At 41.7% G+C, this 12,122-nt stretch overlaps 2 protein-coding genes across 2 annotated transcripts in view; one reads left to right on the top strand and one right to left on the bottom strand.

The window, feature by feature from the left end:
- COL4A2 (collagen type IV alpha 2 chain) overlaps nt 1-12,122 on the top strand; it is a 152,288-nt gene that overhangs the window by 132,487 nt on the left and 7,679 nt on the right. The window contains exons 32-43 of the mRNA XM_068395670.1: nt 730-873; nt 2,115-2,240; nt 2,594-2,775; nt 3,584-3,647; nt 4,037-4,111; nt 4,728-4,835; nt 5,807-5,914; nt 7,834-7,905; nt 8,306-8,431; nt 9,662-9,778; nt 11,359-11,520; nt 11,657-11,755. Coding sequence (XP_068251771.1) covers nt 730-873; nt 2,115-2,240; nt 2,594-2,775; nt 3,584-3,647; nt 4,037-4,111; nt 4,728-4,835; nt 5,807-5,914; nt 7,834-7,905; nt 8,306-8,431; nt 9,662-9,778; nt 11,359-11,520; nt 11,657-11,755 — 1,383 coding nt within the window. The remainder of the gene's footprint in view (nt 1-729; nt 874-2,114; nt 2,241-2,593; nt 2,776-3,583; nt 3,648-4,036; nt 4,112-4,727; nt 4,836-5,806; nt 5,915-7,833; nt 7,906-8,305; nt 8,432-9,661; nt 9,779-11,358; nt 11,521-11,656; nt 11,756-12,122) is intronic.
- RAB20 (RAB20, member RAS oncogene family) overlaps nt 6,120-12,122 on the bottom strand; it is a 48,056-nt gene continuing 42,053 nt past the window's right edge. Inside the window, exon 3 of the transcript XR_011047747.1 lies at nt 6,120-6,201. The gene's annotated coding sequence lies outside the window, so the exon portion shown is untranslated. The remainder of the gene's footprint in view (nt 6,202-12,122) is intronic.

Genomic DNA, 12,122 nt, shown 5'->3' with positions numbered 1-12,122 from the left:
TATACTGAGCAATGCCAGACACAAGACCTCAATGTTGGCTTTTACCAGGACACTAATCTTACGTATAAAGAAGGTGAGATTCTCACTTGCCCGCCACGAAAATGCTATGTATAATGCAAGTTGTCTACATCACACAGGGAGTTTCAACAGGATTCATCTCTGTGTGAAGCCAAGTTAAACACAAAAGAGGGGTGCATGCCTAAAAATGCATGTTGCAATTTCATCAGTTGGAAAGATGGGACTTTTTTCCTAGGACAACGCTGGAGTAGTGATCAGCTCTTATTTGAGAAGAATGAAGATCTGTTTGTTAGCATGGCCCATGTAAAACAGCATCCTGTTGTTTAGAAAAGAGGAGTATGGGAATTTTTGGTACAAAAGGGCCAGCCAGTCCTAGACCCGTAATTTGTATCTCTACATGTAGAAGAACAGGCTGACTAAAAACCTTGCGTAAAACTAGGTACCTTTCTTTAGCATATCTGTAGGACAGGGGTTGAACTGATCTTTCAGAAGAAGACACTAAGTTCTGGTCATCCCCATAACATCTCCTCTTGGCTAGTTGAAGCAGTTCAATGTACCCTTGCTCTTCTTTACCTCTTAGAGAGCTTGGGTGCCTGATCGAGAGCTGCAGCTTGCCCTGGGCATTGAGACACACAAAAAGAGGTTCACATTTACTTAGTTTGCAGAAATCTGAGTGAGGTAACAGTTCTCTTCCCCTTCTTTTTTTAAAAGGCTCAAGAGGCTCACCTGGCATTGATGGTTTCAAAGGCATGACAGGCCTAAAAGGAAGACCAGGCATCAAGGGAATCAAAGGAGAATTTGGCTTCTTCGGGCCTCAGGGCGATAAAGGCTCACAGGGCGCACGTGGCTTTAAAGGTATTTGCTTATGGGTGGTACCAGTGTGTTTGGTTTTCACATCTGGAGAACTATTTTACAAGGACACAAAGACAAAGCAGACACATTTTTCACATGGTAAATTTAGCTCAGACATTCCTCCACCTATTTCACACATGAGCCTCTGGCTGAGAGGCCTGGATTTTAGGCTCAGGGAAAGGTTACTTATGTGACACTTTACACATGTCAGAGACAGACATCTCATTATTCAGCTGAGCTCAGAGGATGGCACTTCTGGGCATGTTGCAGAACTCAACAGAGCCTTTTCCCGGGAAGAAATAAGGTGTTTGGGGGAAAAGATTCAGATTTTGCTCCAGTTGCACTATAAAGGCACTGAAATATTCAGAAAACCAGGCAATTAAGTAGCTAAAAGTTTGAAACATATCAGTTGATATCATAATCAGTGAAATGAAAACTGTAACTCAGATCTCTTTCTTTGCATACAATTATCTTTAAATACACGCTTTACCACAAGGCCAAAATGTTCTTTCTAGGGACCCTGAGATAATAGGTTTTTAAGAAAAAACGGTCTGTAATTCAAAGGTTGCAAAACAGTGCTCCCAGTAATTCAGGGGAGGTCTTGGGAAAAGGCATGTGTGAAAACAGCCCCTGTGAAGAAAAGTGCAAATATACTTCTTGGTGAAGAAGTGTAAGATGGTGCATGATCATAGGAGACAAGTCTGGGTGGCTGGCCCGTCTCTGCATCCTACGAAGAACTAAAGACAGTCATACAGTCTATTTGGGTCCTTCCTTCAGGATATTATTTACTGATGTCACTAGTAATCTTCAAATCAAGAAAAGGAACAAAATAACCGGTAACAAATCCAAACACTTAACTTTCGCGCAAGGCTGTTTGACTGAGAGTTTCCCTTTCACTGGAACTAACCTACTTTTCTGTGCTTTCTCCAGTGTGCTTTTTGGTTTTTTTATAAACACATGATACCTAACTGATCTGCTGAGAGGTAAATTATCTATCACAGAGGAGTCTGGGTCCAGCTACCCAGGACTATATGTACAAAAGTTTAACTCAGTTTTCATGTTTTCTTATGCTCGACTGTTCTGCTGACACGTTGTATTGACACAGGTAACTTTTTATGCAAGTGGATTTTCCATAGATTGTGCAAGATTATTTATTAATCCCTTTTTGCTAAATTCACTCTTCTGTTCGCTTTTTCCAACACAGTGCCGCTTTTTGTAACATGGTTGGGTTTTTTACCCTTTAGGTGACCGTGGGGATCAAGGCCCCCCAGGAGAACCCCCAAAACTCAAGCCCAGCATGATGATGGAAGTTAAAGGTGAAAAAGGAGATGTTGGAGAAAGGGGCACAAAGGGATTCTTTGGCTTAAAAGGTCAGTAATCACAGCAAAACAAAGCAAGCACATTCAAGACTATTGATCGGTGTCTTTTCTCAGTTACCATATTAAATATTCCCCGCACATCCTACCACTGCGGTGCAGCCCACCCCAGCAAAGTCTCTGATAGTGAAAGCTGAGCTCCCAACTACGTTTCACAGAGCCACCCCCGAGGAAAGCTTTGCGGGGTTATGTCGCATGTGTGCTGCCTTTTTGTACTAGCGCATCATGGTGCCATGTTTCGAGAAGACTGCTAGCAGGAAAGTTTCTTACACATAAGCAGTTGCGTGTCAGCCTTCCCAGCTTTAATAGTTTGAGTCTTCTTTATTTTTCTTCTTCCCTGCCTGCAGGTAGCAAGGGAATGCCAGGCATTCCCGGAAAGACAGGAACTCCAGGGTCCCCTGGGCATCCCAGCTACATGGCCGGCGTGAAAGGGGATGTTGGCACGAAAGGGCTGACAGGTCTGAAAGGGTATCCTGGTCCAGCCGGCTCTCCTGGCATCAGAGGCTTCCCTGGCAGCACAGGAGGCAGGGTGAGTTCATGCCGTGAGGGAATAAGGGTGTCCTTGTGCTGGCATTCACCCCTTGAAGTTGTGTTGAACAGCTACAGTGCAAAGATAAAAAAGCAATAAAAATTGATTAAATAGATCAAATATTTTTGCTTGATCCCTCCAACATTCATTGAGCAGAGTACTTTCTTTTTTCATTGGGAGACACCCAAATTTCATGTGCCAGCTTTTTGCTAGTGAGGACCCAGACAGTTCCTTCTAGGTCCTTGGTCCTGGTTCTGTAGCTGTTGGCAAAAATTATTCTTAACGCTGGGCTTACTCTTCCCTTTCTCCCAGGACTGATGGTCAAAAATTACTCACTGTCACTCATCTAACAGTAAAAGAGTCTTAAGAATCCCAGCTCCTGTAGGGTAATTCACCGTGATTCACTTTGGCTGCAAAATAAGTTACACTGGAAGAAATAAACTCTTACAAAAGGCCTGACAGTAGACTCACAGACTCACAGACATCATTCACTTAAAAGAGCCAAAAACTGTGTTCCTTTCTCAGGTAGCTTTGCCCTTAGATTTCAACAGGACTTTTTCCTAACCAAGGACTGCAGGACTAACTACCATATATGTCTAATAGGATGTCTTTGCAAACATAACTTGTCCCTTGGTTTGTACTGGTTTGGTTTAGCTGATTTCAGCCAAATGACTCTATAAAGTACTGCAGAAACTCAAATATGGTAAATTTAATGGCCTTTTTTTCAATATTTCCAAACTGTGCTGCTTGAAAGGTTGAATAAATCCTCATTCTCATTAACTGATACCTGTTTTCAATCATATGATAGGGAGAAAAGGGTATTCCAGGAATTTCAGGCCATTTTGGTACTCCTGGCTCAGATGGTGAAATAGGTAAGTTTGTTCTCTTATCTGAGCGCTCTTTGTATTCATTACCCATGAAATGCTCCACATTAAGTTCTGAAGAGTCTTAGGGGGTCTTCAGTCTTAAAGAGTCTTCATACAGTCTTACAGAATGATATTGTAGCTGTGGGAGGCTGTGAAAATGTTAATACTGCTAATTTCATGCAATGTATACTGTCCATGGATAAATCCATCCATGGCAGGGAGGGTGGCTGTTCTAGAGACTTTATGTTTTTCTTTCTTTAACGTATTTGTCTTTTATTTTAGAAAGATAATAATTACTGAATTTTGCCTTGGAAGTTTCACTTCCTTCGAAACAACAGGAAATACTGTTTAAATTAAAGTCTTACTGCTCATGTGTTCATTTTTGCTTGAAACAGGTGAGCGGGGAGATACTATAAACTTACCAGGAATGCCAGGCCTTAAAGGGGAAGTTGGTGTGCCAGGCTTAACAGGTATTAATTTCACAGTTGCTCTGGATGTATTACTTCTCACATACTGAAGTCCACAGAGGAAGGGAGGGGGAGCTTACTGTGGGCTTTTGATGGCTGTTGAACCTGTGCTGTCATGACAGCTCCTGAAGAGGTTCATCTCTTCTTTATTGACATTAGTATGTGCTACATTTACCTCTTCAACTGAAAGTACAGTTATATCAGTAAACATCAATCACTTGCAACTCCAGTAAACATTTCTATATAATTTTTTGCCATTGATGACAGAGGAGCAGTATCAGGCCGTGATTATGGAAGATGGGATAGCAGAGTCAGGTCGATTTTGGATTGGGTTGGTTAAGTAATGTATTAAAATTTCCCTGCACATGCAGCGCACTTGAACATCAAGTATCATATTCCACATAATTTGGGGAGTACTTTTAAAAACAAATTTAATGATGGTTTGGCCAGCATGCTGTAGACGACTATTCATTCTCCCAGATGATGCAAGCACCCTGACTAGAAGAATGTCTTTGTGTCAAGACCAGGACCCATTCAGTAGCCAACTTCACATTATGCTTTTTAGCTTAGGGTTGTATAGAGATTATTAAAAGAATATACTGGGTTTGTGGTTTTCCAGGCACAAGAGGAGGCACAGGACAAAAAGGCGAAGGTGGTGATCCTGGTTTCCCTGGCATTGAAGGCCTCAAGGGCACGCAGGGTGCCCCTGGCTCTGTGGGACAGAAAGGTAAAATATTTTTTTTAACTCTCCAAAGAATAAAACTGTTTAAGAAGAGAAACACAAAAATCTCTTCCCTCAAAAGAAAGTCATTAAGTTTTTTAATATGCTGATCATTCTGTAAGTTGGTAAAGAGCAATGAAAAGGATGTGGAACTCATGGCAGAACTTATTAAGAGGAAATTTCAAAAGCCTAACTCTGCTTCATACCAGTTTTACCTTTTTTATAGTGATCATGTGTCCAATCAAAGTGTTGTATTGCTGGCACACTCAGGTATTCTAATGCTGTCTCAATACTACAAAGAGGTGGGCTTTTCAATGCTCGTCTCTGCCATAAATGAAGTCAATATATCCCCCAAAACCCAGTTACTCAAGAGCCTTTGAGCCAGGCTCGTTGTCCAACTGTACTGGGGAACCAAAGTCAGGTTTGGCTCTGGCTGGATCATAAACTCGGGGCTTAAGAAGATGTCTTATTGCAGGAGGATCATGAAAATGCTCTTTCAGAACAGTTGCTCCACATTTCTCATATAATTATAGGGCTTACAAATTCCAGCCAAGACTGGAGCAGTTTCGGTAGGTACCTCACTGGGAAACAGTCCTTGTCTGATCAGCTTTCCAGTCAGAAAGGCGAAACAGATGCAGCAGAAGGGGAAACTGAGATGCCCATAAATTAAATTACTTATTGTAACTGGCAATAGAAGTAAAATTATCATTTTCATAGGAGGAGCCCACTGTATTTCTGAGGTTGTCAGAAACCTGAAGTTTGTAATGCATTGTTCTGTTATACCTTGCCTCTCCTACCTTTGCTCTCTTCAGTTTTCTTCTACTTGGATGAGTGGTGCAGTGTCATACAATGACATTAGGAGGGGAAAGGGAAAGCCTTCATTTTGGTACCTGGGAGAACAAGGATAGCACAAGTCCATGTTTTGGGCTGTTGGTTTTAAGGACGCTCATGAGCAATGATTCATCACTGTCACACAGGTTTGCCAGGACTGGTCGGCCCCCCAGGGCAGCAAGGAAGCCCTGGGACGACTGGATTGCAAGGTGAAAAGGGAACTCCCGGCTGGCCTGGCTTACCAGGACAAGCAGGTATTCATATAGCTTCAGCTATTCAGTCATTTCAGTGTGAGCACTTGCTATTGTTCCTTTGGGGTGAAGAAGAAAAAAGGGGGCTTTTTGCAGTTCAGAGTGGCAGAGTTCCCTCCAGTAAACATTTATTGCTCGTAAAGTCCAGGTGCATTAATGAAGACCCACATGGCTGCTTTCTGATTTATGGCTTCTGAAGGACTGGTGTCTACTGAGCTCACTTTAACTGCTGATGAGCTCCCTCAACCAGGAAAGCAGTTTTCAGGAAACATTTTCATTTTTCATGACAGCTGGGAAGAAAAAACAAAAAATTATTTAAAATGCAGCAAGTGTAGTGATATACACTATTAGAATATTATAATGTGGCATTAGAGAGCAAACAATATATTTGTCCTACATCATCATCAAAAACTGCGAACTGATCCAATGTCTGGTTTTAAGGATAAATGACCTACGCCTCAGACAGAATTCTGCTATCAAAATACAGGCGATTGATAGTTTAAAATGAAGCTAGCTGTATCACAGGATACAGAATCTCATTGGTTGCCACCTAATTCCTTAATATATTAAGTAAGCAGATTTTTTTCTACAGTACAGCCAGAAATTGCCCTGCTTTTAGTAAGATTCATCTATCTGAATCTGCATCAAATCTAAGCTAATACGGTTATGAAGGCTGCCTTTATAGACAGTGAAGAGAGAGACAGACACTTGTTATTGTGAAGGTTGAATTGTCCTCCAGAGCTCTGGCTGTTGATTAGAGATACCTGTCTAGCTTTAACATCATGCTTAACACTTTGACAGGTACAAAAAGGTGGGATAAATTTTACCTGTAACAGCAGCAGCAGCAGCTATTAGACATTTTGGTAGGGTTTTGTTGGTTTTTTTTAAATGACACAGAGTTAATTTCTCCTGAAGAGAGCTTCATTATATTCACATTTAGAGCCTACAATTATGCCATAATTGTCTTGGTTTGAGGATTTTGGAAAACTAAATGGTTATGAACAAAATTGTGGCAGCAAGACTGGAACTAATGGCATACTACCAGACTGTCACGGTTTAAAGCTGGGCCAGCTATTAACCAGGTGGCAGATGCTCTCTGTTAACCCTCTCCCTCCTGCTAAGGGAAAGGGAAAAGGGAGAGAGACTTATGGGTTGGAAAGTTAAAACAGTTTTAATAAACTATAATAATGAAAAAGAGTATAATAACAATAATAATAGAAATAATCAAATATATACAAATATATACAAAACCAAGACTGAGAGCCTGGAAATCCTCCTCAGGCAGAGTTGCTCCCCCAGCACAAGCAGAGGGGAAAATGCAGTAGCTCCCCCCAGCACAGGCAGAGAGGAAAATGCAGTAGCTCCCCCTGCCATCACACCTGCAGGCTTTTAACTGGACAATTGGCAAAGCTGGTACCAATCAGTGGGAGACAGGAGGGCCCCTCCCTCCTGGGCCCCACCTCCAGGAGGCAGTGGGTTAGTGATAAATAGGAAAGTGAGAATGACGTGTATGGGATGGAATACCTCATTGGTCAATTCTGGGCCACCTGCCCCATCTGCTCCTCCCTGCAGGTGTGACCCCCTTTCAGCTCTTCACTCATAAGCAGTGAGGAATTTAGCAGTGACCTTGGTTTCTCTAAGACTAATTGGCCTGGTTTGGGCCAAACCAGGACACAGACGAATCAGAGATATTGAAAAAAACCTCTCATAGTGAGTTTATTGGATAATAACAAAATTTGCCAATCACAAAACCATGGTGTGGTGTATTTCATAATAGGCTTATTGTAATGAATTAATTTTCATCTAATACACAAGATTTTAACACAGAATAGTATTTGTTAAAGCATTTGAATTTTTTTCCTAGGAATATATACAGACTCATAGAAACTATTGTGATAATCATGACTGTAATTCTAAAACAGGCTTGCCTGGCTTAAGAGGAATCAGTGGACTGCATGGTTTACCAGGCACTAAGGGCTTACCAGGATCACCAGGTAAGTGAGACTCTCATTCTGCCTGTTCATGGGTACAGCATTGTGTTGGCTGCAAGTTTGTTCAGTGAGATCTTTGCAACGTAGTTTTCTTGACTGTGTCATCCAAAGCCCAATGTAGAATTTGCTTCATTATTGTGGGCTTTGGCAAACAACTTCATACACTATGTGCTGACACACAGATGGATTAGAACACAACTTCAAATCATAATTTCTTTCCTCTTATAAAGTTAAAGCCTCAAGGCCTTTTTTTCCCATTGTGAGCCATTTTTTCAATGAGCTATTACAGACTCATGTATTTAGTAAAACCACATGCTCTATACATATAAGTAAGCATGCTGATACATTGTTACATGCAGAAACATTTCAGCTTTCATCTTAATTTTGAACAACTCTACAACAGGTCCAGATGGCTACGGCTCTGCAGGTTTCCCAGGTGCGGTGGGTGACAAAGGGGAAGCAGGAGAGCCGAGCAGAGTGGAAGGCAGCCGAGGACCTCCGGGTCAGAAGGGAGAAAGAGGCGTTCCAGGTTTGTATTCCAGAGAATGGGATCTACTTACTACCGTAGTAGCAGCATCTTGTAGCACCCACCAAGCTCAGCATGCTGCAAATGCCAGAGGTTACTCTCAGCCATCAGCTCCCAAAATATTTTTAATGACGCTCCAGTTACACAAACACTATGGCTTTTCTTTCTTTCTTTTTGTGACAAATCTGTCAATATTTACCTTTCTTCTGAAAAACCTCACTGTCCATCACTGTGTGATTGTCCTGCTGATCCCTCTGAGACTCTATTCCCACACACAGTGCTTTACTCGTGCCATCACCCCTGGTGCAATGTAAGCATACAGCCTTCCAGCTCAAACCCACTTTGTTGTAGCAGGCTGTACTTATCTGAGTATGGTTCACCACCAGTTCTTCCACCAGGGAGCCACCAGACTGATATTATGGATCAATCAATCAACTAATTACAGGGGTTTTTTAAAAAGTGTTTCAACATTTCAGCTCTGAAAGGAGTAAGGACCGGCATAGGTATAAAACCTTACTGCCTTTGCCTACTTGGTTCAATGGCTCATTCCTATTCTTCTGTGTTACACTTTGTTGTTACTAACATGCCGTGCCATCTCAACCACCATTCAGAGATTTATTATCAAGCCCTGGAAGAAACAGATATTTCACTTATTCATGTTCTTTTTTCAGAATTAATTAGTATTAATTTTTTTTAATGAGTAAACAAAAGGGTATTTATGGCTTCCTGACAACTTGAATCTACTTTAAAGAATAATCTGTCATTGGTGGGCCAGATTTTTGGCCATTTAACACTTTTCATCTATAGAGAACTTCTTGGATTCAAACTTTTGGTTTTAACTGACCCCAGAAAACCCTAAGTGTCTGTGACCCCTGACTCTGCAGGACACAGAAGGACGAAGCTGCTTTCTTGTCTGCTTCAATATACCTAGGATATTTTGAGTACTTCCTATCTTGAAACAATATTTTACCTGGCAGACACAGGATTATTAGCATTTCACACAGTGAGATGTAATTAGTTATCCAGAGAGCTTTGGCACAGGACTAGTATTTGGTTCTTTTAAGAAAAACCTCCACAACATGATCTGAAAAAAAGAAAACAAAAATCAGTGGAAACTGCAGGTGTTTTCCATTTTGAAAATCCCATTCCTTATACTTAGTCTAAGGTGAGTCCTTGTAATTGCAACTTGTGTGTTTTCTTTTCAGTACTGTTTATTTCTTTTCTTCCTTTCAGGAGTCCAAGGACCCTTTGGCATTCCTGGGCAGGACGGATTTCCAGGGCCTCCTGGGATTTCAAATATATCAGGATATCCTGGTGATAAAGGCTCCCCAGGTCTAGATGGTGTGCCAGGTAATTCATGCCTTGTTCCCCTCAGACAACAATAAAAGATTAAGTCCAAGGTTGTGCCCTCAGACAACAATAGAAGATTAAGCACTGGGTTAGCAACAGCAATCATTGTTATTTCTATCTCAGTTCAGTAAAATATTCCTATTAAACGCAAAACACTAAACTAAACACTAAAGTGCATGAATAATTGTTGGACAGAACTAATGGTACGTAAGATAATAGGGACAGACCTCTTGAAAGCAAAAGGCAGTTCCTCCAGGTTGTCCTGATGGAAGGGATTGATTTTCATGCAAATAACAGATTTAATCATCCAGAATTCTCTTTAACAACCTTCAGAAGCATTATGCTAATTTACTACTTTAAAATCTGAGGTCTGTGGCAGACCTGCAAGTCTATGGAATATTTTCTTAATCATTTACAAATTTTTCCTATGTGAAATTACTGTGCAAACTAAGTTACACTGGGAAGCATTAACTCTTCTCTCTAAAAGTCCATGCCATGAGCCTGCCTCTCTCATACATATGAAAGAGCCACTCTGTGTCTCTCTGTATTCAGACACTGATATACCTGTTGCTTATTGGACTGCACAATCGTTTCAAACTGTAGTGCCACTGTGAAGAGCTTGTAGCAGAAGTTGCAGGTGTCTCACTATCATCTTTGTATGATGCATGGAAATTTTTATGTAAACTCAGCAAAAACTTACAACTGGCAAACCAGATGAAAACCAACAAAATACCTACATTTCCAAATGGAAAGAGAACATTAGTTGGCCTAACTGCATACTGATTCCCACTCACCAGGCAGTCACTGGATTAAAAAACAAAAATAGACGCTGTCAGGAGAGTGGGAACAGGAACACCATCTCCCAGCCAAAATGGTGAGACAGACACGGCTCGCTCTTACTTTGCCACATGCATCTTGCATTTGTATCCACACATGATCCAACTTCCACAGGCAGCTTGAGAGATGCCCCACTCAAAACCCTAGTTAGTAAGTCCCTCTCTCCTTGTAAACAAGGTCCAAATATCTTCTTAGGCAGCAGAGGTAGCTGAAGAGAAACCTGTCAGGTTTAGCTTCAGGCAGTATGTAATTCTGGAAAAAAGAAGCTGTTCCCATAATTCCCAAGACAGCATGAAGTAGTTATTTGTATCCAGATGTTCAGATGAAGCACTAAGATACAAGAAACAGTAAGTCCTTGGATTATTTACCACCTGGCACTGAGTCAGGTACTCGCTGCTCTCTGATTTCTCTAGTTACTTGGAGAATTTAGGATGAAGCAAGGAGGCACCTAGTAAAGCAGGGCATTTACTGGGGAAGGAATAGCTCATTGAAGGCTGTATCTCAGCAGGCACCCAACTTCTGCTGAAATCTTGCTTGAGATGACACTCAAGCAGCAGGAAGGTATGCCAGCCTGAGAGCAGGAGCAGGAGTGCTGAATAAGTCTATTGGGTAGCTAAGCATTAGCTCCCCACTTAAATTAAGGAAATAAAGCCTGATGGGGTACAAATAGATAGTACTGTTATTTTCCCCTGTGCCCAGGTCATAACTATAAACAGATTACAACTTCTATGTGCTCTAAACAGGCTATCCAGGACTACAGGGGCAGCCTGGAATACCAGCTCCACCAGGAAGCAAAGGAGAAAGTGGACAACCTGGTGTGAGTGGACAAACTGGCCCAAAAGGAAGTAGAGGTGATCCTGGCTTAGCAGGGAGACCTGGCGTTCCTGGGTACCCAGGACCAAAAGGTAAGGATGGGAAACGCTGATCTTGGCTAGGGGCAGGGGAACCTCCAGTGCTACAGCATCTTTAATAACATGACTTTTGCACTCACTTGATCTGTGTTGAAATGTAATAATGCCACCTGCCATTTTTGCGTTAAAGGTCGCAAGGGTGAACAAGGTGTCATCGGCTTTATGGGCACAGTAGGATTTCCAGGTGATTTAGGACCTATCGGACCCAAGGGGGATAGAGGACTAACTGGTGAGTAAGTGCAGTCAGACACGTGACTCCTTTCTAGACTACTCATTTTGCAACTCCACAGAGCTGATCTAACTGGCCCTGCTTTGAGCAGGAGGTTGGGCTAGATGACCTCTGGAGTCCTCTCCAACCTACATGACTCTGTGTGACCCCTGGCAAATTCCAGTGGACAGATGCCTGAATTTAACATTTAACAAAAGTCAACTTTTTGCCTTTATGAATTTGTTTTGTATGAGGTGCCAACTCCAAAATCAGAGCCACTTTCAGGGTTAAAAAAAAAAAAGAATTCCTGATCTAAACTAATCCTCCAGAGCAGACATACTGGATATTTAGAAATATCTTTAAAATCCTTCACTCCATCTATACCATC

The sequence above is a fragment of the Nyctibius grandis genome, chromosome 2 (genome assembly GCF_013368605.1).
Source record: "Nyctibius grandis isolate bNycGra1 chromosome 2, bNycGra1.pri, whole genome shotgun sequence".
NCBI classification, from domain to species: domain Eukaryota; kingdom Metazoa; phylum Chordata; class Aves; order Nyctibiiformes; family Nyctibiidae; genus Nyctibius; species Nyctibius grandis.
The sequence above is the reverse complement of the archived record's forward strand: the minus strand, read 5'-3'. Positions and strand labels throughout refer to the sequence as shown.